We start from the raw sequence: 23,650 nt of genomic DNA on the forward strand, positions 1-23,650 counted from the left end.
TTGTTAGATTGTTTCCGCCAATCTTGCTCAAATGTGCCAAACTCAGGCGAGTGCCTCAAAAGTTGCCATACGTGTAGAGACTTGTTGCTTCTTATTTTATTTTAAGTCTGAAAGTCGTCGGGAAATAGGTTTTATATGTTCATTTTCCACATTGTCACCTGTTATTTGAAACAATTTACCTGTCATACACAACTGATGTCCATGTTACGCAAACGCCATTTTAAGAGTTCACGCCATCGAAACATGTTGGCAAGCCGATGCAGAACATAATAGGTACTTTCAAAACATAAGTATATGCCAATATACACGCTGTCACATTCTGGTAAACTCATGGATCACCTCTCCCCCAAAAAGTTTACTACTTCCCTTGTTAAAAGACCCATATGTTTGTTTGTTTGTTTGTTTTTTACCCGATTATAGTAGACAAGGAGGCCGATAATCGATTTGTTTGCAGTTGAACTTGAAGGGAAAATATTGGTGTCCACATTTTGGGTAGTGCCATGCTAACTAACATCAATGCTTTTACGATTTTGCAGAATGCTTTTTTTTTTTTTATCTTAAAAAAATAAAAACGTACATTCATAATGGGGGGGGGGGGCCCTAATAATTTGGTGCAAATAATTACAAGCAAATTTAGAAAATATTGACATTTAGTTTTTATTATCTTGTTGTAAATATTGTTTTAAATGATAGCAGTATGAAATTTATCGACAAATTCAACTTTATTTATAGGCTACAGCATTTAAAACAGCCATTGTTGCATACAGAGTACTGTAAATTGAGTAAAAAAAAAAATAGTCATGCAATAAAAAAAAACAAAAAAAAAAGAATTAGTGATGTCCCGATCACGTGATCGGAAACCGAGTCCTGATCACGTCATTTTCAGCTGATCAGTACCAGGAGAAAATGATAGGGGTTTCCATTTTTGGCAATTTACTTTTTATTAGCATTATTATTTTAGGGGCTGCAAAGCAACAAAATCATCCAGCGGTAAACCTATTGCCCAAAAAAAATAAAAAAAAAATTATTTATTATTTTGTGCACTTCTGATGGCATCCCCCCAAAATTACTGGTATGGTTTTGTTCAAATTAAAAAAAAATAAAAAGGAAGCCCTTTTTTTCCTTCCCCCTCCTCAATACTTTGCCAAGGAATTGGATCGGAACTTGGTATCGGCAGATCCTCAGAATCAGGTGACTCGGATTCGGGTGCAAAAAAAAAATGTGATCGGGACATCCCTAAAAAGAATAAATAACTGATACTTCTATTTATTTCTTGGAAAATGTCTGAACAAAATAATGATGATAAAAGTGTTAGTTTTTGAAGGTGCATGCATTTGTTCCTGTTGTGGTCTTATAAAAAGGATGTCAGCACTTGAACTCCCGTTGTCTGTTGTTTGCGTGGCAGTTGACTGTCCAGCTCCAGCGTGCGCAATGTCGGTGTGGTGGGCTTCGAGACCCAGTCCGGTGGGCGGCCTTTTAGCGCTGCTGCTGCTTCTCGGCGCCGCCCTGCTGCCGCCGGCCTCCGTCGTTGCGGCGGGCCGCGACTACTACGAGCTCCTGGGGGTGGGCAGGGATGCCAGCACTCGCCAGATCCGGCAAGCCTTCAAGAAACTGGCGCTGACCATGCACCCGGACAAGAACCCGGTGAGAAAACACACTTTTTCCCAAACTGCTCTCTGTAAATCATATTGTCATCAAATTGGATTTTTTTTTTTTTGGACTATGGAGTGATTTTGAGGAAAAGTACAAATAAGGAAGTGATTCAAGTTTATTCAGGGATAATGCTAATCGCGATTGTTGAATCGTTTAGCATCGGCTCATTTTTGTTTGTATAATATGTGCACGTGTGCAGAGAAGATAAAAAATAATGAGTATTCATATCCACGAAATTCAACTCGGGTTCAACCTTTAGTGGACTTAAAAAAAAATTGAAGTATTTTATTTTTTATTTTTTTTGGGTGTTCGGAAAATGTTTTTTGTTTTTTTGTTAGTGACAGCACATAAATCATAGGTCTCAAACTCATGTCCTCGAGGGCTGCAGTCCTGCATGTTTTAGATGTTTCCCTCCTCCAATACACCTGATTCAAATGATCAACTCATCAGAAGGAATTATGGAGGATAATACTGTTGCTTTCCCTGCAAAAATCCTTGACTTGATAAATCTGACAATGCTGATGAAAAATTCACCTCATAAAATATGACAATCTTCCTTCTTGAGATATTTTTTCAAAAGACATTACAAATTGATTTTAGAAAAATACTTTTAATTCCAAACTCCAATCCTCCCCCCCCAAAAAATGACTTCTTTGTGTTAGCATTGCCACTAGTTCTCTAAAAAAATATGAATTGAGTATAACAAAAAGAACAGAAAATTGATGCCACTTTCAAATTCCTCGCAGTACACAGTAAAAAATAAACAAAAAATCGACCAGCAGGTGGCAACAGAGTATAAGAGATCAGCCAGAGCCATGTTGCAACAAGCTGTTTTTGCCAGTGTTTTCACCAGTAATGTGACTAATCATGAAACTTAAGCTATATTCTAATGCGAATTGCTGCAAAATGGAAACTGATACAAATAGAAGAGACTTTAATCTTTATTTTGGTAGGTTCCATGTATTGATAGCAATAGAAGACAATATTCTGTGGGACTTGCAAAATCAGTCCAAATCCAGTAAAAGAGCTGGGAGCGAAGGGGGCGGCTTCACTCAAAATGGCTGTCAGTCAATGAGTTAATTGGTGTTTATATTGTGAGCGTTGAGTGCAAATCTTTGGTTGAAGCCCTCGCTCTCCAAAAATGTCTCCCAGGGAGACGCGGCAGCACACGAGAAGTTCCTGGAGGTCAACCGGGCCTACGAGGTCCTGAAGGACGAGGACCTGCGCAAGAAATACGACAAGTACGGCGAGAAGGGGCTAGACGAGCAACAAGGGAGACGATACGAGAGCTGGAATTACTACCGCTACGACTTTGGTGAGCTGGCGAAGGGACGCAATGATAACCGGCGATAATCGTGATAACAGGATATTAAAAACTGCCATGATATATCATCGTTGTCATGTCATGATATTAAAAGCAGTAGGGGTGTTAAAAAAAAATCGATTCGGCGATATATCGCGATACTACATCGCGCGATTCTCGAATCGATTCAATAATCGGCAGAATCGAATTTTTTTTTTTTTTTTTTTTTTTTTTTTTTTTTTTTTTTTTTTTTTTTTTTTAGGATTCACACCTTGAGCATGGAAGAATGTTATATGAACGGCACATTAAGCCTTAATATTTTTTTTATTTTAATGCTGTTCAAATGTGAAACAGATTGCAAACTGTTTGTGTACAGTGGCTCACGGTTATAAGCCTCAAGTTTTAGATAAATATATTCATACAAATCTTACAGTGTACATGTACAAATTTACTGATAGTATTTTCTAAATTTGAATGGAAAAAAATCGCAACAATCGACTTATAAATTCGTATCGGGATTAATCGGTATCGAATCGTGACCATTCGTATCGGGATTAATCGGTATCGAATCGAATCGTGACCTGTGAATCGTGATACGAATCGAATCGTCAGGTACTAGGCAATTCACACCCCTAAAAAGCAGCATATCTGTTCAAAAAGTCAGGTTGATTTCCATTGGTGCAGTTATAGCACACTGCTGGCTAGTTTTTTAGCGGTTTAATTTTCACAAGGCATGTTTTGGGATGTTTCAAATCCACGTGAATGGTCAGATGAACGTAATATGTTTGTGAATCGAGTCAATATGTGCAGGAACTCAATGTTTGCTTGCATTAGCAAACAAGTGCCTCAATATTAAAGGGACAGGAAGCAAGATTCAGAGTTTTTGCACATTTTTTCCTTTTACAGAAAAATAGGGGCAACAGTCCTTGTGCCAGTCGTGCCTCCTGTCCATTAGACAATTCTTAAAACATGTGCAGGTGAAAAGTATGGTTATTTTAACACTCAAATTTGAGTCTAATCTTGCATCGTGCAAGTGTTAATTAGAAAATTGTATTTTTTATTTTATTTTTTATTTTTTTATTACTATGAGCTATTTTTTTTTAATAATATTGTGACCTTTTTTTTTGTATCGCCAACCTCTCCACAAATATCATGATGATGATGGTATCGTGTCCTTCATATTGTGATATCTTATTGTGTTGTTTAGATATCGTTATCGCATCCCTATTGGAGACACGACGGCCTTCAGCTTGCCGAGAAAACGAGAAAAAAATGCAAACAATCCTTGAAATGTTTTGATGTGTTTTCCGACAGGCATCTACGATGACGACTTGGAGATCATCACGCTGGACAGTGCGGACTTTGGTAAGCAAGCGCTAAGCGCCGATGTCAAATGAATTGATGGTTGTTAATCAATACTTGCACAGTTTTAGAGACATTTACAATTTTGAGGAAAGAAATGTTTTGGATAAATTTTGGCTGATATCCAAAATATGAGCACAAAGTAGAGTACTGAGATCTTTTTTCTTTTTTAGAATTTTTGGAGGTATTTTGGAATAATGCTGATAGGAAAGAAAACGTGGAAAAGATGAGCATGAGAATATAGGTAAATTTCATCATTATTCACATTCCTGGTGAAAACACTGGCAAAAAGAGCTTGTTGCAACATCGCCCTGGTTGATCTCTTATACTCAGCTGCCACCACCTGGCCGTTTCTGTAATAATTACCATTTTGTCAACCGTTCTCTTCAGTTCAGAGGCTGCATCAAAGCCTTCTGTATGCTACAGCATGAAAGAACATTAAAAAAAAACATATAAATACGTCTTTGGGACACTGGGAATATTTAAAATAGAACACATTTATACATTTTTGGGAGCAAATGAATTAATGGGAGAGATTTTCTTCATAAGGACCACTACTTGATAAAGGTTTTGCTTGCAGTTTAAAAAAGCTATTAGCAGAAAGTGGCATAAAGAAGATCCACCAAACTCAAGGATATCGTCGAGGAAATTCACACGATGGAGGAACTTACATATATCATAAAGGTTGCATTGTGTTGGAAACAAAAAAATAAGTTACAAAAAAAAAAAAAAAAAGCTCCTACCAAAACAGGAACTGAAACAGGATCAGTTGACATTTGTGCACTTTGTGTACTTTGGATGTAAAAGGATATGGAAATGAAAGTTTGTTGTGATCTAATTCATACCAACAAAAATGGACAGATTGATTGATGATGAAAACAAGTGTGAGTTGTAGCCGTAATGGGCTTGTTTGCATGCGTACGTGGCTTGATGATTGCGCACGTGTGCTGATTTAATTTGTGCGTTTCAGAGGCGGCGGTGAATTCCGGAGAGATCTGGTTCATCAACTTTTACTCGCCGCGGTGTTCGCACTGTCACCAGCTCGCTCCCACGGTAATGTGCATGGACTACACACGCACACGTACAGGTACAGGTGATGATATGAGTTTGTGTGTGTGCGTCAGTGGCGGGAGTTTGCCAAGGAGATGGACGGCGCCATCCGCATCGGGGCGGTCAACTGCGGCGACAACCACCACTTGTGTCGGCGCCAAGGCGTCGGCAGCTACCCCAGCCTCCTCATTTTCACGCCTGGACACGTATGCTAAATCATGACTATAGAATATTGCACACATGCTGTTGACATGTTGCGACAGCGGCACGACACGCACTTGCTCGCCTTCGTCGCATTTCTCATAGTTGTCATTTTCCTCAACGGTTCTTTGCATTCCTGATGCTTGTCACGTTCTTCATCACCTCCTTTTCATATCCTGACGCCGTGAGCAAAAATATCATCTTATTAAAATTATAGCCCTTTTTTTTTTTTTTTTTTGAAAAACAAATATTTGGATAAATAAGAAGGGCATTTTCATTGAGCACTTTCTTTTTTTATTGTAAAAGAAATTCAAGCATATTTGGTACATTAAAGGGATACTAGACTCATTGAACAATTTTCAGCAGTAAAAAGTTCATATTTAGTCTATAATTAAAAAAAAAAAAAATTAACTTCAGGGAACGAATTCAAATTTATTTATGTTTTAATTGCATTTTCCAAGATGCTGCTGACCCTGGGAACTCTCTGCACCTTCTGTTTTTGTTTGATATTAAAACTAAGATAAGTCAAAATTGTATATTTTTGAAATTTTTGAATACTTTATTTCGTGTAGAAAACAATTGTTGTTTTTTATTGAACTGTTGAAAACGTGCTACTGCCCCTGGGAGATTCCGGAACTTTTTAGACTTTAAAGGGATACTTTACTTATTTAGCCATTTTTGGCAGTCAAACATTAATATTTTGCCGACAATAAAATTGATATTTTTTCCATTATTTTTCATGTACAAATAGTACCTTTCAAAACACATTTTGCAACTTGCTGTTGACTGAAAATGACATCACAAGGGCTCAGTTAACCAATCACAGCTCACCTGTTTTCTAGGTTTGGTCATGTGACATTCACAAGCTGAGCTGTGATTGGTTACCTGAGCCCTTGTGATGTCATTTTCAGGCGACAGCAATTTGCAAGATGTGTTTTGAAAGGTACTCTTTGTACGTGAAAAATAATTAAAGTATTAAATTAGTTACAGACAAAATATTAACTTTTTATTGCTATAATGGGCTAAATAAGTGAAGTATCCCTTTAAAAACAAAGATGTTTATTCACTAAGTTTGGGGAAAAAAAAAAAAAAAGCTCCAATATTTTATTAACCCTAACATATGCTTTAAAATTCTAATAATAATAATAATAATAATAATAAGAGCTGGAGTTTGTATTTTTTCCCAAATTTTGATACCAATATTTTCCCTTTTAGTGAAAATGAATATCACCTCAAATATCGGTTATCGACATCCTGGGCTACGTATAATCTGTATCGGCCCTTAACAAAACATACCGATCTATCTCTAGTTTTAATATCGCAATATTGCGGTTATCGTTCCATCCCCTATTCTTTCACCTTCCTCCTGCTTCACGTCTCCACCGTGTTGCTCGCGTTGCCGCCGTTTTTGTCTCGACGACTCGCCGTCAATTTTTTTTTGTGTGACCTCCGTCAGAAAGCAGAGAAGTTCCACGGCGAGCGTGTCAAAGACAACCTGGTGAGCTTCAGCATGCAGTTCGTCAAGGTCGGCGTCTTGCAGCTGTGGCAAGGTGAGCCGAGCGCGATTGGTCGCTTGCCCGCGTCATGTCGTGACCCCCGCGCGCGGTTGTGTCGTTGCCAGGCAACGTGTTCAAAGAGATGGAGAGCGCCTTTGCGGCGGGCCTGGGTTGGCTCATCACCTTCTGCGCCGACACGGGAGGTAAACGCTCCGCGCCTGTATGTATGCTAACCGTTAGCTTAGCGCGCGCTGACCAGGCACACTCTGTCGTTCCGTGTCGCCGACAGATTGTCTGGAGCACAGGACCCGACAGAAGCTGGCGTCCATGCTGGTGAGGACGCCCGTCGTCCCTTTTACACATGCTAAATAAACCGCTAACGTGATAAAAGAGAAATGCTGAAAGGAACATACGTGTTTGTAGGACGGCCTGGTGAAGGTGGGCTGGATGGACTGCAGCACGCAGCTGCAACTCTGCCACAGTTTCCAGGTAATCAGAAGTTGAAAAAAGATGCATGGAGAAATTGGGGAAAAAAAATGGAAAAATGAGCCATACGGGTGGTGAATATGACAGTGTCGCTAGTTTTGCATCTACCTCCACAAATAATGTCTTATTTTATTTTTATTTTATTTTTTTTATTTATTTTTTTTTAAATTGTGATTGCTCATTTAAGGGGATACTTTACTTATTTAACTTTTTGGCAGTCAAACATGAATATTTTGTCTATAATAAATTTGATATTTTTGTTATTGTTCATGTACAAATTAGTACCTTTAAAAACACTTTGCAACTTGCTGTTGACTGAAAATGACACAAGGGCTCAGGTAACCAATCACAACTCAGCTTGTGAATGTCACATGACCAAACCTAGAAAACAGGTGAGCTGTGATTGGTTACCTGAGCCCTTGTGATGTCATTTTCAGTCAACAACAAGTTGCAAAATGTCTTTTTAAAGGTACTATTTGTACGTGAAAAATAATGAAAGTATCAAATTAATTATAGACAAAATATTTACTTTTTATTGCTGTAATGGGCTAAATAAGTGAAGTATCCCTTTTAAGGTTGCATCTGATTGGTTAAAGGTATAATCACAGACACACATGCAAACCACAACATGGCGGGGCACAGAAGAACCCTGTGAGGAAAGGCACCCAGGAGGCGTTCATCCACACTACCTGTGACCCACAACAGGATCAAAAAAATAAATAAAATTAAAAAAATCAACATTTGTCTCCAAAATCCGGAATGAAAGTTTTGTTTGTGTTGTCAGGTGAGTGGCGGAGCCACTGGCCTGTTCCCGCCAGAAAGCGCTCTGGATAAGGGAGACAGCGTACTGGTGAGCATTCGCTAAAAAGCCAGTATTTACCATTGTGCTAGCATGTTAGCATGAGCGCACGTATGACTGAGGCATGTTGCAGTGGCTGAACACGCTGGACAGCCGGGAGATCTACACTCAGGTCCTCCGGCACCTGCCCGACTTGCAGCTGCTCACTGCCGACAACTTCCACGTAAAACACCAACATGTCCGTAAAAGTCGCACTTGATGTGATGATGTGACTTCCTGTCCCTTCCCGCCCTCAGTTGAAGCTGGCCCGCCATCGCTGGTTGCTCACGTTCACATTTGGCGAGCGCAGCCCAAGCGCAGACGAGTACAAGAAGCTGCAGGCCTTCCTCCGCCATGACCACATACAGGTGGCGCTCCCGCCCGTCCACTAACGATATCCAAACATCACAATACAATATCACCATATGAAGGTCACAATAGGATAATGATCACCATATTGTGGGGAGGTTGGCAATACAAAAAAAGGTCACAGTATTGCCTAAAAAATAAGCTCATACTTAAAAAAAAAAAAAAAAAGAAGAAAAAAACAAAACAAAAAACCATGCGCTTTTGTACATGACAGCAATGCATAATAACCTACAATCTCTAGTTCCAATATTGCGGCACTTACATGCTAATGCTAGCACATATTGAGTTCCGACGCATATCAACTTGCTTCACAAGCATGTTAAATTCATCTGACAATTAGTGTGGATTTGAAACATCGAAGGGCCAAAAGATGCCTTGTGAAAATTAAACTGGTCACCAGAGGGTGCTACAACTGCACAAATAGAAATCAACGTAACTTTTTGAACAGATGTCCTGCTTTTAATATTGTGACATAACGACAACGATATATTGTGGCAGTTTTAATATCGCAATATCACCATATTGCTGTGATCACTACCTTCCACTTTCGTCTTCCCCGCACTGTCAGCGTGTGCTAATTTCATCAACAAAAACTAAACCAAAAAACTAGACTAGACTTAAACCCTCATTGATAAACAATAACTGGGACTAAATCAGTAATCATTTTTGTTGACTAATGAAGAATAAGATTAAAATGACCTTTCCTTCATAAAAACTGGACTAAAATCTATGGACGTTTTAATTCATGAACAACCAGACAAAAAATATGATTTTGTTAAATCTTGTCTGCTAGTCTGTCATGTGACACACACCCTTTTAAATCTGCAGCTAGCGAGTGCAACATGTAGAAACACATGGGGATAGACAGGAGGTGGATTCACCGTGAAAAGTTAAAAAGAAAAAGTAAATTATAAATGAATCCAACAGCTACAACGTTCCAACAGTAATGTTAATCTGACTGCTGGCTAACTTACCAGCTTATAACATGGAGTCATAGTAGCCACTTGATGTTAGGGGTGTAACGATAGTGGCAATATCATGATATCGCTATGTTAAAACTGCCACAACTTATTGTCGTCGTCATGCCACAAGATTAAAAGCAGCACATCTGTTCAAAACCTCGGCTTGATTACCATTTGTGGAGTTGTAGCACCCTCTGGTAGCTAGTTTTTGAGTATAGTTGAATTTTCACAAGGCATGTTTTGGCCCTTCTATGTTCAAATCCACGCTATTGGTCAGATGAAGGGACACGAAATATGGTTCTGAACAGTGTCAATATGTGGAGGAACTCAATGTGTGTGTGCATTAGCAAGTAAGTGCCTCAATTTGTTATTATTATTATTATTATTATTAATAATAGAGATTGTAGGTTTTTATACGCATTGCTTTAATGTACAAAAGCACAATTGGGTTTTTTTCTTCGTATCAGCTATTTTTTTTTTTTTTACAATATTGCGACTTTTTTTTTTTGTATCGCCAACCTCCCCACAATATTGTGATAATTATCGTATCGTGACCTTCATATCATGATATCGTATATTTGTTACATCCCTACTTGTTGATATACTGTAATTGTGTGTCAAGTTGTTTTTCATCAAAAAGATGAAAGAAAAATTGCTGTGAAATAGTTTTACATCCAAAATGTTCGTAATCTGCCCAAAAAAAAAAAAGTATGTATGTATGTATATATATATATATATATATATATATATATATATATATATATATATATATATATATATTAGTGCTGTCAAGCGATTAAAATATTTAATCGCGATTAATCGCATTTTTTCATAGTTAACTAATAGTTAATCGCACATTTTATTTATTGTAAAAAAAAAAAAATCCCTTGATTTTTTTTCTGTCCCATTATTTTATCGAATTGTAACATCGTTAACGTGAATAAGAGGATTGATTTTCGTATGCAAATCTTTTTTTTTTTTTTTTTTTTTTTTTTGAAAAAAAGTATTGAATTCAACACACGCAAAGTCACACAAACAGCCCCTCAACAGCCCTTTCCAAGGGATTAAAATTGGGGCAATGTAAAATGCCAACAAAGTGCATATGAAATGTAAACTCAGAGACTCTGCTTATTAGTGCAGCAAACTATTTCAAAAGTTTGTTTTAAACTTAGCAGCAATATATTGGTCATTATTTACCAGCTCAACCCAGTTTCTGATTTCTTTCTGATTAGAAAAATAACTGAAATGGCTAACAGCATCCTAGTTTGCTTTGAGCCAGTTGCTCAAACAGACAAGCCTGTTAACATTTTCAGACAACAGGGAAGCTCGCCTTCATATCGCGATCATATTGCGCACGCCATATGTGGTCAGTGAGACTTTGGATTTGATGTCCCATATACTAGCTACCTGCCTGAAGTGCTCTGCGACAGTATTGGCAAAATGCCGGTCCTCGGTCTTCATAACAAAGCATGGCAGCGAAGCACCCAGTCAGTGTCAAAATAATGGGAAGTTACCCCGAGGTAGTTGTGGTGACTGAGAGACGTCCAGTAATCGCTTCGGTGAGTCTCTTCTTAGTTGATTCATCCATTGGTTTCTGTCGGAAATTATCCACGGATGGCTGGGTTTGATGAGGGGTCGGAGAATCGGCATCAACGGTGTGCTTGGCTATCAAATTGTATTTTAAGCTGGACGTGCTGCGATGGTAGTTCAGTTCGCGATGGCAATACATACAAATTACTTTGCTCTTGTCAATGCCACCATTAGGTAATTTTTTAAAAGTAAACTTGCCGTTCAAAATTGAATTTATATCCTTTTTACGGCTCGCCATGATGCTTCTCTTTCCCCGTTGTTGTTGCTTTTTTTTTTTTTTTTTTTTTCCCTAACCAGCAATGTCAACGCAGACAAACTTTTCATCCATTACCGTGATTGGTCAAAACAAAAGTTTGGTAGACCACGCACAGGTTGTCATTGCCCAATCAGCTTTAAGTATTGTAATGAAAGCCTTGCATTTACCGCTGATCTGTATACACAGTGGCGAACTCCCATAAGTGAAAGACAAATGATCTAGTTGCCAGGTGAAAGCTCCAAATGAGCTTTAATTGCGCGATAAAAAAAAATGACGCCGTTAAAAGGGGGTTGCGTTAACGCCGTTAAAAACGCGTTTAACTGACACCATTAATATATATATATACAGTATACATACATACAGTATACAGGGGTAAAATGTAGCGATAGAGCGATATGGTTTTTTCAAGGCCAGTACCGATACAGGTTATTAGTAGTCATGGAGGCCAATAATCATTTGCAGTAAAATAGTAAAAAATAACAAAAAATTCTTTGAAACTTGAAATTTGTTTAAAAAAAATTATAACAATATATTGCAGTGAGCTTCCAGGGTCATTAGCATGTGTTAAGATAAATTAAAAAAAAAATCAAATAGATCCCTGAAGATTTCTATTGTAAATAAAGTTATCTAAAATTTCAACATAATTTCTTGATTTATTTTTTTTTAAATAAAAGTGTAGGGAGTTCCTTATTTTTAAGTGGAAATTTAAATCGATCCATAAATGAAAAGTTTCCCGTATCTCACAGAGTGACAAACGCAAGCAAACGTAGCTAATTTGTTTAAAACGTTTCAAAAGATCCTTGCAGTGAAAAACTGTCTGAATATGAATATGTTCCAAATGTGTTTACGACAAATAAAAACTGACTGTAAACATCTTACAACTCCTGATGAAAACCCAAAATTCGCTACGTTCGCAAGTATTCACTGCTCATTGAGATACGTAACAGCTTTATCGGCCTTCAGATTAAAAAAAATGGCGGATGGCGATATTTGTCAAAATGCCAAATATCAGCGCCGATAATCGGTCTATCCCTAGTAAAATGATTGTCCTGGCCTAAAACTCGACCAAACTGTTGACAGTTTTTGTTGACTAAAACTAGATGAATAAAATGTTTTCTTGGACTAAAATGCTACATTTATAGTTGAGTAAAAATGGACGAAATTAAAAACGTGATGATGTTGCCAACTGACTTGAAGTGTGATGAAATGTGGACTTAAAAGTGAGACAAAATGTCAAGGTGGTGGCTAAAGTGAGTTCTACTTTGTCAGCATGTGACGTACGTGCACGTGTGTTGTTAGGTGGGCCGGGTGGACTGCCTGTCGGAGCAGCAGCTGTGTCAGTCCATGTACATCCACAAAGCCTGTGTGGCTGTCTTTAAAGGCCTGGGAGTCCACGACTTTGAGATCCATCACGGTCAGTCAGTCAGTCCACTCTGGGCTTTTCCCCATTTTTTTGGTGTGCTCAGCACCTGTGCAGAACGTCCCCCCTCCCGCAGGTAAGGACGCCTTGTACAACGTGGTGGCTTTTGCCCGGGACAGCGTGCAGGCTCACGTGACCACGCTGAGGCCCGACAACTTCCCCGCCCCTGAGGGGAAAGAGCCCTGGCTGGTCGACTTCTTTGCACCCGTGAGTCCTTGGCGGGGGGAAAAAAACAAAATGCCACCGTTGGCGTTGTTTTTTTTAAATTTTTTAATCTGTTTTGGGATTTTCATCTGCAGAAGTTTACAATGAACACAGAAGAACATTTTGCAAATGCAAAGAAAACATTTTCCAACAATTTGTGGCAGGGATAATTTGTCATTTGAGTTAGTTTTGATTTCATTTTGAGTTTTGTTTTTTCAATTAAGTTAGTTTTAATTAGTTTTCAGGGTGGTTCTGTTTTTATTAGTTTTACTTATTTAATAAATGCTTCGTTTTAGTTAGTTTCAGTATTAACGTTAGTTTTTTTTTTTTTTTTTTTTTTTTTTTTAAATGTGTGTTATTTGTGCACAATATTAAAAAAAAAAAACACCATGGGAGGGCTGTCATGTGAAGGTGCTTTTCTATTGGCTGCTGCTAGATATCAAAATAAATAGACTTCAAATCATTACGACCTTCCGATATTGGGTACTTCAGCATCCCAAATGGTGATCCATTGTTTTTGTTTGGCATTTGCTTCATATGGACAAGATATTTGCAAAAGATGGGCTACTTAGGCCAGGGTTATTATAGTTTGGGAATTTTTCATTTTAGTTAGTTTTTATTTTGTATTTATTTTTTTATAATTTAGTTTAATTAGTTATCAGTTTTTTATTAGTTTGTTTAAATTAAGTTTTAGTTATTTAATTAATCAATGCTTCATTTTAGTTTAGTTTTAGTTAGTTTCAGTATTAGTTGTTTTTTTTATTTAGTTTAATTAGTTTTCAGTTTATTATTTTTTTTAAATTAAATTTTAGTTATTTAATTAATAAATGCTTCATTTTAGTTTAGATGTAATTAGTTTCAGTATTAGTTTTATTTTTTTTAAATCTGCATTAATTGTGCGCAATTTTCAAAAAACAGCATGGGAGCGACATCATCTTTTGGTGCTTTTCTATTGGCTGCTGCTAGATGATGTCACTTCTGTGTGATACACTTTCAAACACCGCTTTTCCGGTTCATATCAAAATAAATCAACTTCAAATCACATTTCAAATCATCTCCAAAGGCTCATGCATTCAATTCATTACCAAAGATGAAAACGAAGGACTTTTTTTGCTATAATTATAGTTAGTTTTGTAAACATAAAATGTAGTTTCAGGGAGTTTTCGTTAATTGAAAAAGCATTTTTGTTTTTATTTTAACGAAATAGTTTTTTGAGTTTGAGGGTTGTTTATTTTATTTGAGTAAAATGACCATTTGTTTGTGGTGGTGGTGACAGTGGTGCCCCCCGTGTCGAGCGCTGCTTCCCGAGTTGAGGAAAGCGTCCATCCAGCTGGCGGGACAGATGAAGTTCGGCACCTTGGACTGCACCGTCCACCAGGACCTCTGCTCCACTGTGAGTGAGGCCAGGCACACACAAATCCATCTCATCTCAAAGCGGAAAGTCACATCCGTTCGACATTTTTCAATCATTTGTTGTTTCGTTTATTTGTAGGAAATAATACACTGAATATTATTACATATACATTCAACTAGGGGCTCACCCAACTGATCGATCGGTCGGCCGAATTATCGGCCCCGATTTCTTTCATTTTGGGAGATCGGCCGATCCCTTCAAAATGAACCAATTTTTTCCAACAATTTCATCTCCCTCCTCAAGGGTGTGAAAAAGTCACAGCCACTGTCCTCTTTTGCTCAGATGACGAATCGGATTTTCATTTAGATTACAGAGAACTACTTCATGTGCAGTTAAAACAACCCATTTGTCCATTTGTATTATTTCACCGGTATTGTTCAATGTTTTCCAATAAAAAAAGATTGGAACACTGAAGCTATGCGCTGCTTGTTATGAAAAAAAATCGGGTTCGACAAAAATGGGGATTGGCAGGTCAGACTTTTTAAAAGATCGGGGATCGGCCGGAAAATTGTGATTGGTGCATCTCTACATTCAACATTTTTATTTGGTTGATTTAATGTAAATAGCAAAATACTGTAAAACAATAAAATGCACAAATAAATGTTCATCCTTTTGTATGTAGTTTAGTCATTGGTTCATGACATAATTATAAATAAAAATGAAAATATTAATAAAAAAAATTGTATGTACATTTAACTTGAAACCATTTTATTAAATAATCAACCATTTTTTTACTTAATAAACTTGCCTTGCCTTAATGCATTCGATAGTTACATGGATAAGCAGTTCTTTTTTTAATGCATGTCATTCCATTTTTTGTTTACAATACATGAATCAGTTATTGTATTTACAAAATAAAAATGTTTCATATGTACAGAAATGTTTATTTTACAATACTTTTTATTTCATTTACGATGAGTAACAACTCATTATACAATATGAATTAAGTGTTAAATGTGGATTTAAATAACTTTTTTTTTGCAATTCATCCATCCATCCATTTTCTTGACCGCTTATTCCTCACAAGGGTCGCGGGGGGTGCTGGTGCCCATCTCAGCTAGCTCTGGGCAGGAGGCGGGGGACACCCTGGACTGGTTGCCAGCCAATCGCAGGGCACACAGAGACGAACAACCATCCACACTCACAAGCACACCTAGGGACAATTCGGAGCGCCCAATTAACCTGCCCATGCATGTCTTTGGAATGTGGGAGGAGACCGGAGTACCCGGAGAAGACCCACGCAGGCACGGGGAGAACATGCAAACTCCACCCAGGAAGGCCGGAGCCAGGGCTCAAACCCGAGTCCTCAGAACTGGGAGGCGGACGTGCTAACCACTCGTCCACCGTGCCGCCTTCTTTTGCAATTATTGAAGCAATTATTTCATGAGCGTTAGGTTATTAAAGAATTGTTTTACTGATTTATTATAATTAATAAAATAAAAACTCAGTAAAACTCACAATTTTGCAAACAGCGTACAACTACATTTTTGTTATGTGGAATCCATAATTGGTTTAATGAACAAGTCATTCAATTTAGAAAGGAGAATAATTGACCATTTTTTTGCTGTTGACCTGTGAGTGACGCGTCTGACGTGTGTTTGTGGTTGGTCTGTCAGTACAACATCGCGGCGTACCCCACCACGGTCATCTTCAACGGATCCTCCGTTCACGAGTACGAAGGACGACACTCGGCCGACGGCATCCTGGAGTTCGTGCAGGTGCCATCTCGTCGACACACGCAGGATGAACTTCATCCGCCACTCGTTTATATGCAGTGTTAATTTGGGCAAGACATTTTCATTTATAGTCTTTTCACTCAAATTCAGTCAAGTTTTAGTCATTTAGTCATCTGCTTGTATTTTAGTTTCAATCCAATTTTAGTCGACGAAAAAAAAGAGCAATTTTAGCCAACTAAATTGACAGTTTGTATTTTCCTTCAACATACATTTCAATGTTTATACAGAAAATAATTAACACACCTATTTGTAACTGTAGTTTAACACGCAAGACACATTTCACACAACGGTGTCTTTTATTAATTGTTTCAATCAAACATGTTGAACTGACAATAATATCACTTAGTTTTCACCTAAATTAAAAAGAAAAGTGCAAAATTGCTTGAGATGTATCTTTCTTTAATCTTTCATCTGCGTAATGAAATTAAATAAAAAATATAATTCAATTACATTACATGAAATCAAGTGCAGTGAACAATTTGTGAGTGGTTCTTTTCTCCCACCCGCGTTTGGTTCCTGATTAGATTGTGTGAATTTTTGTTTTAGACATTGATGAAATTGTCACTCAATTTTAGTTATCGTTATTAGGGCTGCACAATATATCGATATCGTGATATTGGCCCATGCAATATGCATATCACAAAGACATGCAAAAAGTTTCATATGGAATCTTATGCTTATATCTGAATTTGACCAGTCAAACGTTAACGAAAATGTGCACCACCATTCAATTATTGAACATTATTGAGGTAATTACAATTAATTAACCAAGAATACATTCAATTTGCTGATTTGGCTGAATGAAAAAAAATTAAATCCTTTCAATTCATAAGATGATAAAAATGTCATTTCTTTAGATACAGGTTAAATATCGCAATGTCTATCGCTACATTCAACAACTGTATCGCATGTTTTTTCAATATCGTGCAGCCCTAATCATTATCGTCTCAATGAATGGCTTCTATTTTTTTGTTTTTGTTTCATTTTCTTCTGAAAAACATTTTTCGGGATGAAATTATCACGGTGTGTCTGCAGGATCTGGTCAACCCGTCCGTGGTGGTTCTCGATCCTTCCAGCTTTGCCGATAAAGTGATCGGTGCGTGTCACGTCACGCCGTCCGTCTTGTCGTGTTCCTCACGTCCTCGCCTCACTTGTCTCTTGTCGTTTCAGGGTTAGGCGAAGGCGAAATCTGGGCCATCGATTTCTACGCACCCTGGTGCGGTCCATGCCAGGCTTTGCTGCCTGAATGGAGGCGCATGGCGCGGGTACGGACGATGCATACACACGCACGCACATGGTTGCTGTTGTTCCTTGACGTTGTTTGCGTATGCGCGTGCGTGCAGATGTTGTCAGGCCAGGTTCTGGTGGGTTCCGTGGACTGCCAGCGCTTCCAGTCGTTTTGCCAAGGTCAAAACGTGCGCTCGTATCCAGAAATCCGCTTGTACTCCGGCGGCGGCAGGACGGCCTACCGCCACACGTATGCACGTTTCAACAGGCCGTGCACGCAATCGTGACAACGTGCAAACGTGACATGTTGACCCCGTGTTGCATTTTGTTGTTGTGTAGGACTTACAACGGCTGGCACAGAGACGCACACTCGCTGCGAACGTGGGCACTCAGGTAGGCGACCGAAACCAAAAATCTAATTCTTCAGTTTGAATGGAAAAAAATATATATAATAATACAAAATTCTATGTGTTTATCCTAAATGAATAAAAGATTTAAATATCTATTTTTGCAAAATAAAAAAAATAAATACATAAATAATACTGTTAGCAAAACAATGCCCCCACCCAAAAAAAAATCTATTTTAAAGATCTATTTTTTGCAACAAAAAAAATACATTAAAAAAATGATACTGTTAGCAAAAAAATACCACCCACCAAAAAAATCAATTTTAAAGATCTATTTTTGAAAAAAAAAGAATAATAATATAAAAAATAGTAATAATACTGTTAGCAAAAAAACGCCCCCCCGCTAACCAAAAAAAATCAATTTTAAAGATCTGTTTTTGGAAAAAAAATACTGTCAGCAAAAAAAGTCCCCCCACCAAAAAAAAAAAAATTTTAAAGATCTATTTTTGCAAAATAATAATAATAATAATACTGTTAGCAAAAAACAATTTTAAAGATCTATTTTTGCAAAATAATAGTAATAATAATAATAATAATACTGTTCGCAAAAAATGTCCCCCCAACCAAAAAAATAATAATTTAAAGATCTATTTTTGAAAATAATAATAATAATATTGTTCATAAAAAAAGTCCCCCCCACCAAAAAAATCTATTTTAAAGATCTATTTTTGCAAAAAAATAAATGTTAGCAAAAAATGTTTCCCTCACCAAAAAAAATCAATTTTAAAGATTTATTTTTGCAAAAAAAAAACCAAACTGTTAGCAAAAAAGTCCCCCCACCAAAAACATGTAATTTTAAAGATCTATTTTTGCAAAAAAAATAAAAAATAAATAAATACTGTTAGCAAAAAAACAAAACAAAACAAAACACGTCCACCCCCACCAGAAAAAAAAAAAAAAAAAAATCAATTTTAAAGATCCATTTTTGAAAAAAAAAAAAAAAAAAGTAATTGTGCGTTTCTCCGTTGATGGATTGACTGTGTGTGTTGACTCGTTGACGCGCAGCGCATTGCCGAGAGCGTCGCTGGATCTGACACCTGACTCGTTCCGGTCTGCGGTGCTGGCGTCCGCCGAGCCGTGGCTGGTGGACTTCTACGCCCCGTGGTGCGGACCCTGCAAACACTTCTCCCCTGAGTTTGAGGTTGTGGCTCGGGTGAGACTCGTCTTTCTCTAGTCTCCTGCTTTGCCACCTTACCATCCAGAAAGTGGGCGTGGTCTCCTAAATGGCCCTTGTGATTGACAGGCTCTGAAAGGGGAAGTGCGGGCCGGTAAGGTTGATTGCCAGGCTCATTATCAGACCTGTCAATCAGCCGGAATTAGCGCCTACCCCACGGTACGCTTTTACCCGTACCAGGAGGGTGACAGGGTGAGGACCAGCACACAAAACACGCACACAAAGCACACACACACAGACTAACCGCGAGATGTGCGTTTGACAGCGCCCGCACGGCGGCGAGAACATCAACAGCCGCGAGGCAAACGTGATCGCAGACGTCATCAGACAGAGACTACGAGGCTCGTCAGCACGCTTGCGCAATACGAAGGTGAGTAACCGGCCAGCAATCACCGTGAGCCCCGCCCACCCTCCGTTTGTGGCAGCGTACGCTTCCGAAATTGCGTTCATCCCTCCCACGCATTCAAACCTTTTCCAAGACTCAAGTATTTTTGCCATCCAGTATCGTTGAGAGAAAAAAACAAACATCTGATGACAGCCCGCTGTTAGCCTAATGCTAACATGAAGTGAAAAAAAAACACACTGACCTGTATATATGACTGTGTAGTCGATAGACCAGGGGTCTCCAAGTTCGGTCCTCGAGAGCCCCTATCCAGCCTATTTTCCATGTCTCCGTCCTTCAGCACAGCTGAATCGAATGATCAGCTACTCAGCATGCTTTGCAGAAGCCTGATAACGATCCCGATCATGAATCAGGTGTGTTAGTGGAGAGAAACATGTAAAACAGGCTGGATAGGGGCTCTCGAGGACCGAACTTGGAGACCCCTGCGATAGACCATACACGCCCGTGGAAGCCGTTGAAGTCACAGGGCGGCCATCTTGTTACTCCCACCTCGCCATCAGACGGCCGGAGGCAGGGTTGGGGGGTTTGTGCCGGGGTGCTCGCTATTTTTTAACAAGTTAAAGAAAGGAATATATATATATATATATATATATATATATATATATATATTCCACAGAAATGACAGATCGTGAGCCCCGCGTTTCGTTTAACGATCTTATATCGCCCACCCCTAATTACAGTTATAATTCTTTCATAAAAAAAGTTTCCCATGTACTAAACATCATTCAGCATTTAATTATGTATGTATTTAAGGCAAGTTGTAAAATGTCTGACGTCCTCTTGTTTAATACATTTAAAACATCATAAATGATGCTGTTTCTACTAAGTATTGTCTCAAATGTTCTCCAATTTGGATCGTGTAAATGTATTGGATGGTATGGCGAGAACTGTTTCTTGGGAGCAGCAATATGGCGGCCTCGTGACCTCCAAAGTCTTGGCTTATCGGCTATCCAGTCATATATATCGATCAGCGTGAGAAACTGCATAGACGGGCTTCTAGTAATTATCATGTGCTTGATGTTAATTGTAAAGCTCCAAGTAACGAATGTGACGTGGGCTTTGTCCCCTCAGGACGAACTCTGACGGCCGGATGGGACGGACGCACAAACACTACCCGGGCAGGCGCAGATAACACACTGGACTCTGTTATCGGCTATTTCTGCCTTGTTTTTACTTCTCGCTGTTGTTTTGTTTGAATATGGATGTCTCTGTGGTTGCTATTTACTCTGTGAGATAAAACTCGGAGACACTGTTGCTGACGTGCGCGCACACACCCATACACCTGAATGTACACAAATAAATCCATAATGTTCCCCAAATCCTCCTGGCGTCATCTTGGCTTGTTCACGACGTCACGTCGCATCAGCATGTCAGGTGAGTCAACTTTTTTGCTTTCCTTCATTAATTTTGACATTCCTGTCACGATAGCAGTCAAGTCGAAAGGCACGTGCGCATGATTGTGTTCAAATATATTTTTGTTGTGTATGTGGAAGAGCGCAAAAGGCTTCATTGGGCTTTAAAAATGTCATATAGCCCTCGTTCAGATTACCGTAGTTCGCATAAAACGTGATGCCATTCAAACATGTTCACCATGTAAAAGCCATTTGTTGACATTTGCTCACAGAAACAAAATAGTTAAAGGCTTGAATAGGTTAGTTTGTCATGTAAAGGCTGCTAATGCTGCCATTAGAATTGTACATTTGCTCACAAAAGGTTGCCAAAATGTTATTTATGTGATTGCTCCTATTCACATTCTTGATTCAAGTAAAGACTAGATCAGGTTGCAAACATTTTCTCGTGTTTCCCATGTACGTGAATATAAATTGTTGCCAGACCATTTGCTTAGCAAAAGGCACCATTCAACAATTTTTATTTATTTATTTATTTATTTATTACTGTGAGTCGCAACACAAAAGGAGCAAAATGGCGTCAACAGGCTGCTTCCTGCATGTGTCCCAATAGTTTTGTCCGCATGGTCAATTGTGCTTGTGAGCAGCAGGTGTCGCTGTTGCCCTGGAAAGACTCAGTGACCTGTGTGACCTCCGGGATCACATATTGTTTTTGCGTTTGTGTCATGTGAGTGATGTCTTTTTTTTTTTTTTGTTGATCGTGAGTTTTTTTTTTTTCTTTTTTTTTTGTCTGTTTATATTTCCTAATATATCTATATTTTTGTCCTGTAAGTTCTTTTTTTGGCGTTTTGTGTGTCTGTGTGTACAGTGTTCCCTTGTTTTCCGGTGGGCTTCGGTTCCAAAAAAGTACCCGCAATAAATGAAATCCGTGAAGTAGTTAGCTTTATGTTTTACTTTAACTATAAATGTTTTAAGGCTCTAAAACCCCCCATCACACAGTTTATACATTTTTCTCATGGAGACATTTACATTTCCTCACATTTCTTTTTTCTTTTTAAACATTCACAATGTTCAAACCTTCAATGTTCTAAAATGCACAAAAAAAAGGCAGCGATACAGCGAGACCGTGAAAAGTGAACCGCGTTATAGCAAGGGAACACTTTTTTTTTTCCTTCTTTTTTTGTGATCTGTTTTTATTTGTGTGGAAATGAAGTGCGTGACCTATGTTTTGTTTTTGTTTTTTTGTTTTTTTTTTGTCCTGCCATAGTAGAATCCACAGCGGCACGGTGGATGACTGGTTAGCACGTCCACCTCCCAGTACTGAGGACTCTGTATGGTTCGAGTCCAGGCTCCGGCCTTCCTGGGTGGAGTTTGCATGTTCTCCCCGTGCCTGCGTGGGTCTTCTCCGGGTACTCTGGTCTCCTCCCACATTCCATATATGCATGGCAGGTTGATTGGGCGCTCCGAATTGGAGGTGTACTTGTGAGTGTGAGTGTGAATGGTTGTTCGTCTCTGTGTGCCCTGCGATTGGCTGGCAACCAATTCAGGGTGTACCCCGCCTACTGCCCATAGCCAGCTGAGATAGGCTCCAGCACACTTGTGAGGATAAGCACTGCAGCTAAGAAAATGGAAGGATGGATGGATAATAGAATCCAAACTTGAAAAGAGATCTGATTATGTCACAGGAAGGATGGCCCTAACTCGAGCCATCTTGCCACAAGACAAGTGAACGACTGATTGGCATGCAAAGCACAAGGCACAACAACAGCAACTCCTAACTGTGGACCACACCCAAATAAAGGGACTCCACAAGTCTAATTTAGAAGCCTTTTGGGTTAAAGGTGGAATGTTTTCAACAAGCAGTTGCCTTGTCACAGGCTTGGGTTTCAGGTAAACAAACAAATGCCAGATGACTGACGTGCATACGAGGTCCTTGTGGCCCATCGTGCATCACTCGTGTCCTTGGGCAATATCCTGTTTGTGTGCTTGTTGAAATGTTTGCGCGCCTTGAATCGAATCTTTCAGGCAGTAGGGACAGGCCGGGCCTTATTTTCGGCCAGGCAGGTGTGCGTTCACTTGGAATCGACACGAGGACGAGCAGAAGCGGGACGAAGAGGCGGCGCAGCCGTAAATCCCCACCGCAAACATTTTCTCTTCACTGGAGGGGCCAAAACGCAGCTGAGAAAACACAGCGGGAAATGAAGGAGGTAAGCAAGTGCTGGGCGTTTGCCCGCACACATTCACTGCCGTTTCTGTTTTGTTAGCGGAGGAATGATGTTCGCTTCCACTCAAAAATACAAGCTCTTTTTAGTTTCCTTTTATTGCTTTTTTATTTGACCTTTTACTGGAAGTGGACTTATTAGGATCAGTCTTCCAATTTCCGCCCACATGCAAAGAAGAGAAACTTTTTTTTTTTTTTTTTGGGGTTCGTAATTTCAGCTCATCTGTTGAACATTTTGAGTTTAAATTTGCGAGCAGTACGACGAAAGATCTACAAGGAGTTCCCTCGCTCTAAAATGGCAGCTTCAAATCAAAAGGACACACTTGTGTCTTTTCAGCAAGCTTATTTTAGTCAACTAAAACGAAAACGAAAAAACTAAAATTCAAAAAACAAAACTAACTGAAACTACATTTGATGTTTACCAAACTAATTATAATACATAATATAAATAAATATATATTCAATTAAATAAAAAAATAATAATAGGTACATTAATTAATTAATTAATTAATTAATTAAAAATAATAAT

At 38.7% G+C, this 23,650-nt stretch overlaps 1 protein-coding gene across 4 annotated transcripts in view; it reads left to right on the forward strand.

Annotated features, from left to right (window-relative positions):
• The window catches only part of dnajc10 (DnaJ (Hsp40) homolog, subfamily C, member 10), a 30,016-nt gene extending 9,146 nt beyond the window's left edge, over nt 1-20,870 (forward strand). For 3 of the 4 annotated variants that reach the window (XM_077536749.1, XM_077536748.1, XM_077536747.1), the window contains 24 exons: nt 1,406-1,644; nt 2,806-2,968; nt 4,271-4,321; nt 5,289-5,371; nt 5,443-5,574; nt 7,026-7,119; nt 7,191-7,268; nt 7,355-7,398; nt 7,489-7,554; nt 8,336-8,401; nt 8,484-8,573; nt 8,647-8,757; nt 12,866-12,980; nt 13,063-13,193; nt 14,467-14,583; nt 16,221-16,322; nt 17,376-17,436; nt 17,511-17,605; nt 17,684-17,817; nt 17,907-17,960; nt 18,980-19,127; nt 19,218-19,340; nt 19,414-19,518; nt 20,623-20,870. In XM_077536749.1, the coding sequence (XP_077392875.1) occupies nt 1,432-1,644; nt 2,806-2,968; nt 4,271-4,321; nt 5,289-5,371; nt 5,443-5,574; nt 7,026-7,119; nt 7,191-7,268; nt 7,355-7,398; nt 7,489-7,554; nt 8,336-8,401; nt 8,484-8,573; nt 8,647-8,757; nt 12,866-12,980; nt 13,063-13,193; nt 14,467-14,583; nt 16,221-16,322; nt 17,376-17,436; nt 17,511-17,605; nt 17,684-17,817; nt 17,907-17,960; nt 18,980-19,127; nt 19,218-19,340; nt 19,414-19,518; nt 20,623-20,634 (2,388 nt within the window). In that variant the 5' untranslated portion in view covers nt 1,406-1,431 and the 3' untranslated portion in view covers nt 20,635-20,870. Of the gene's footprint in view, nt 1-35; nt 274-1,405; nt 1,645-2,805; nt 2,969-4,270; nt 4,322-5,288; nt 5,372-5,442; nt 5,575-7,025; nt 7,120-7,190; nt 7,269-7,354; nt 7,399-7,488; nt 7,555-8,335; nt 8,402-8,483; nt 8,574-8,646; nt 8,758-12,865; nt 12,981-13,062; nt 13,194-14,466; nt 14,584-16,220; nt 16,323-17,375; nt 17,437-17,510; nt 17,606-17,683; nt 17,818-17,906; nt 17,961-18,979; nt 19,128-19,217; nt 19,341-19,413; nt 19,519-20,622 lie in introns of those variants that run through there. The other variant, XM_077536746.1, reaches the window with a different exon arrangement.
• Nucleotides 20,871-23,650: the final 2,780 nt, after the last annotated feature.

The sequence above is a fragment of the Festucalex cinctus genome, chromosome 11, assembly GCF_051991245.1.
Source record: "Festucalex cinctus isolate MCC-2025b chromosome 11, RoL_Fcin_1.0, whole genome shotgun sequence".
In the NCBI taxonomy this organism is placed as follows: Eukaryota; Metazoa; Chordata; class Actinopteri; order Syngnathiformes; family Syngnathidae; genus Festucalex; species Festucalex cinctus.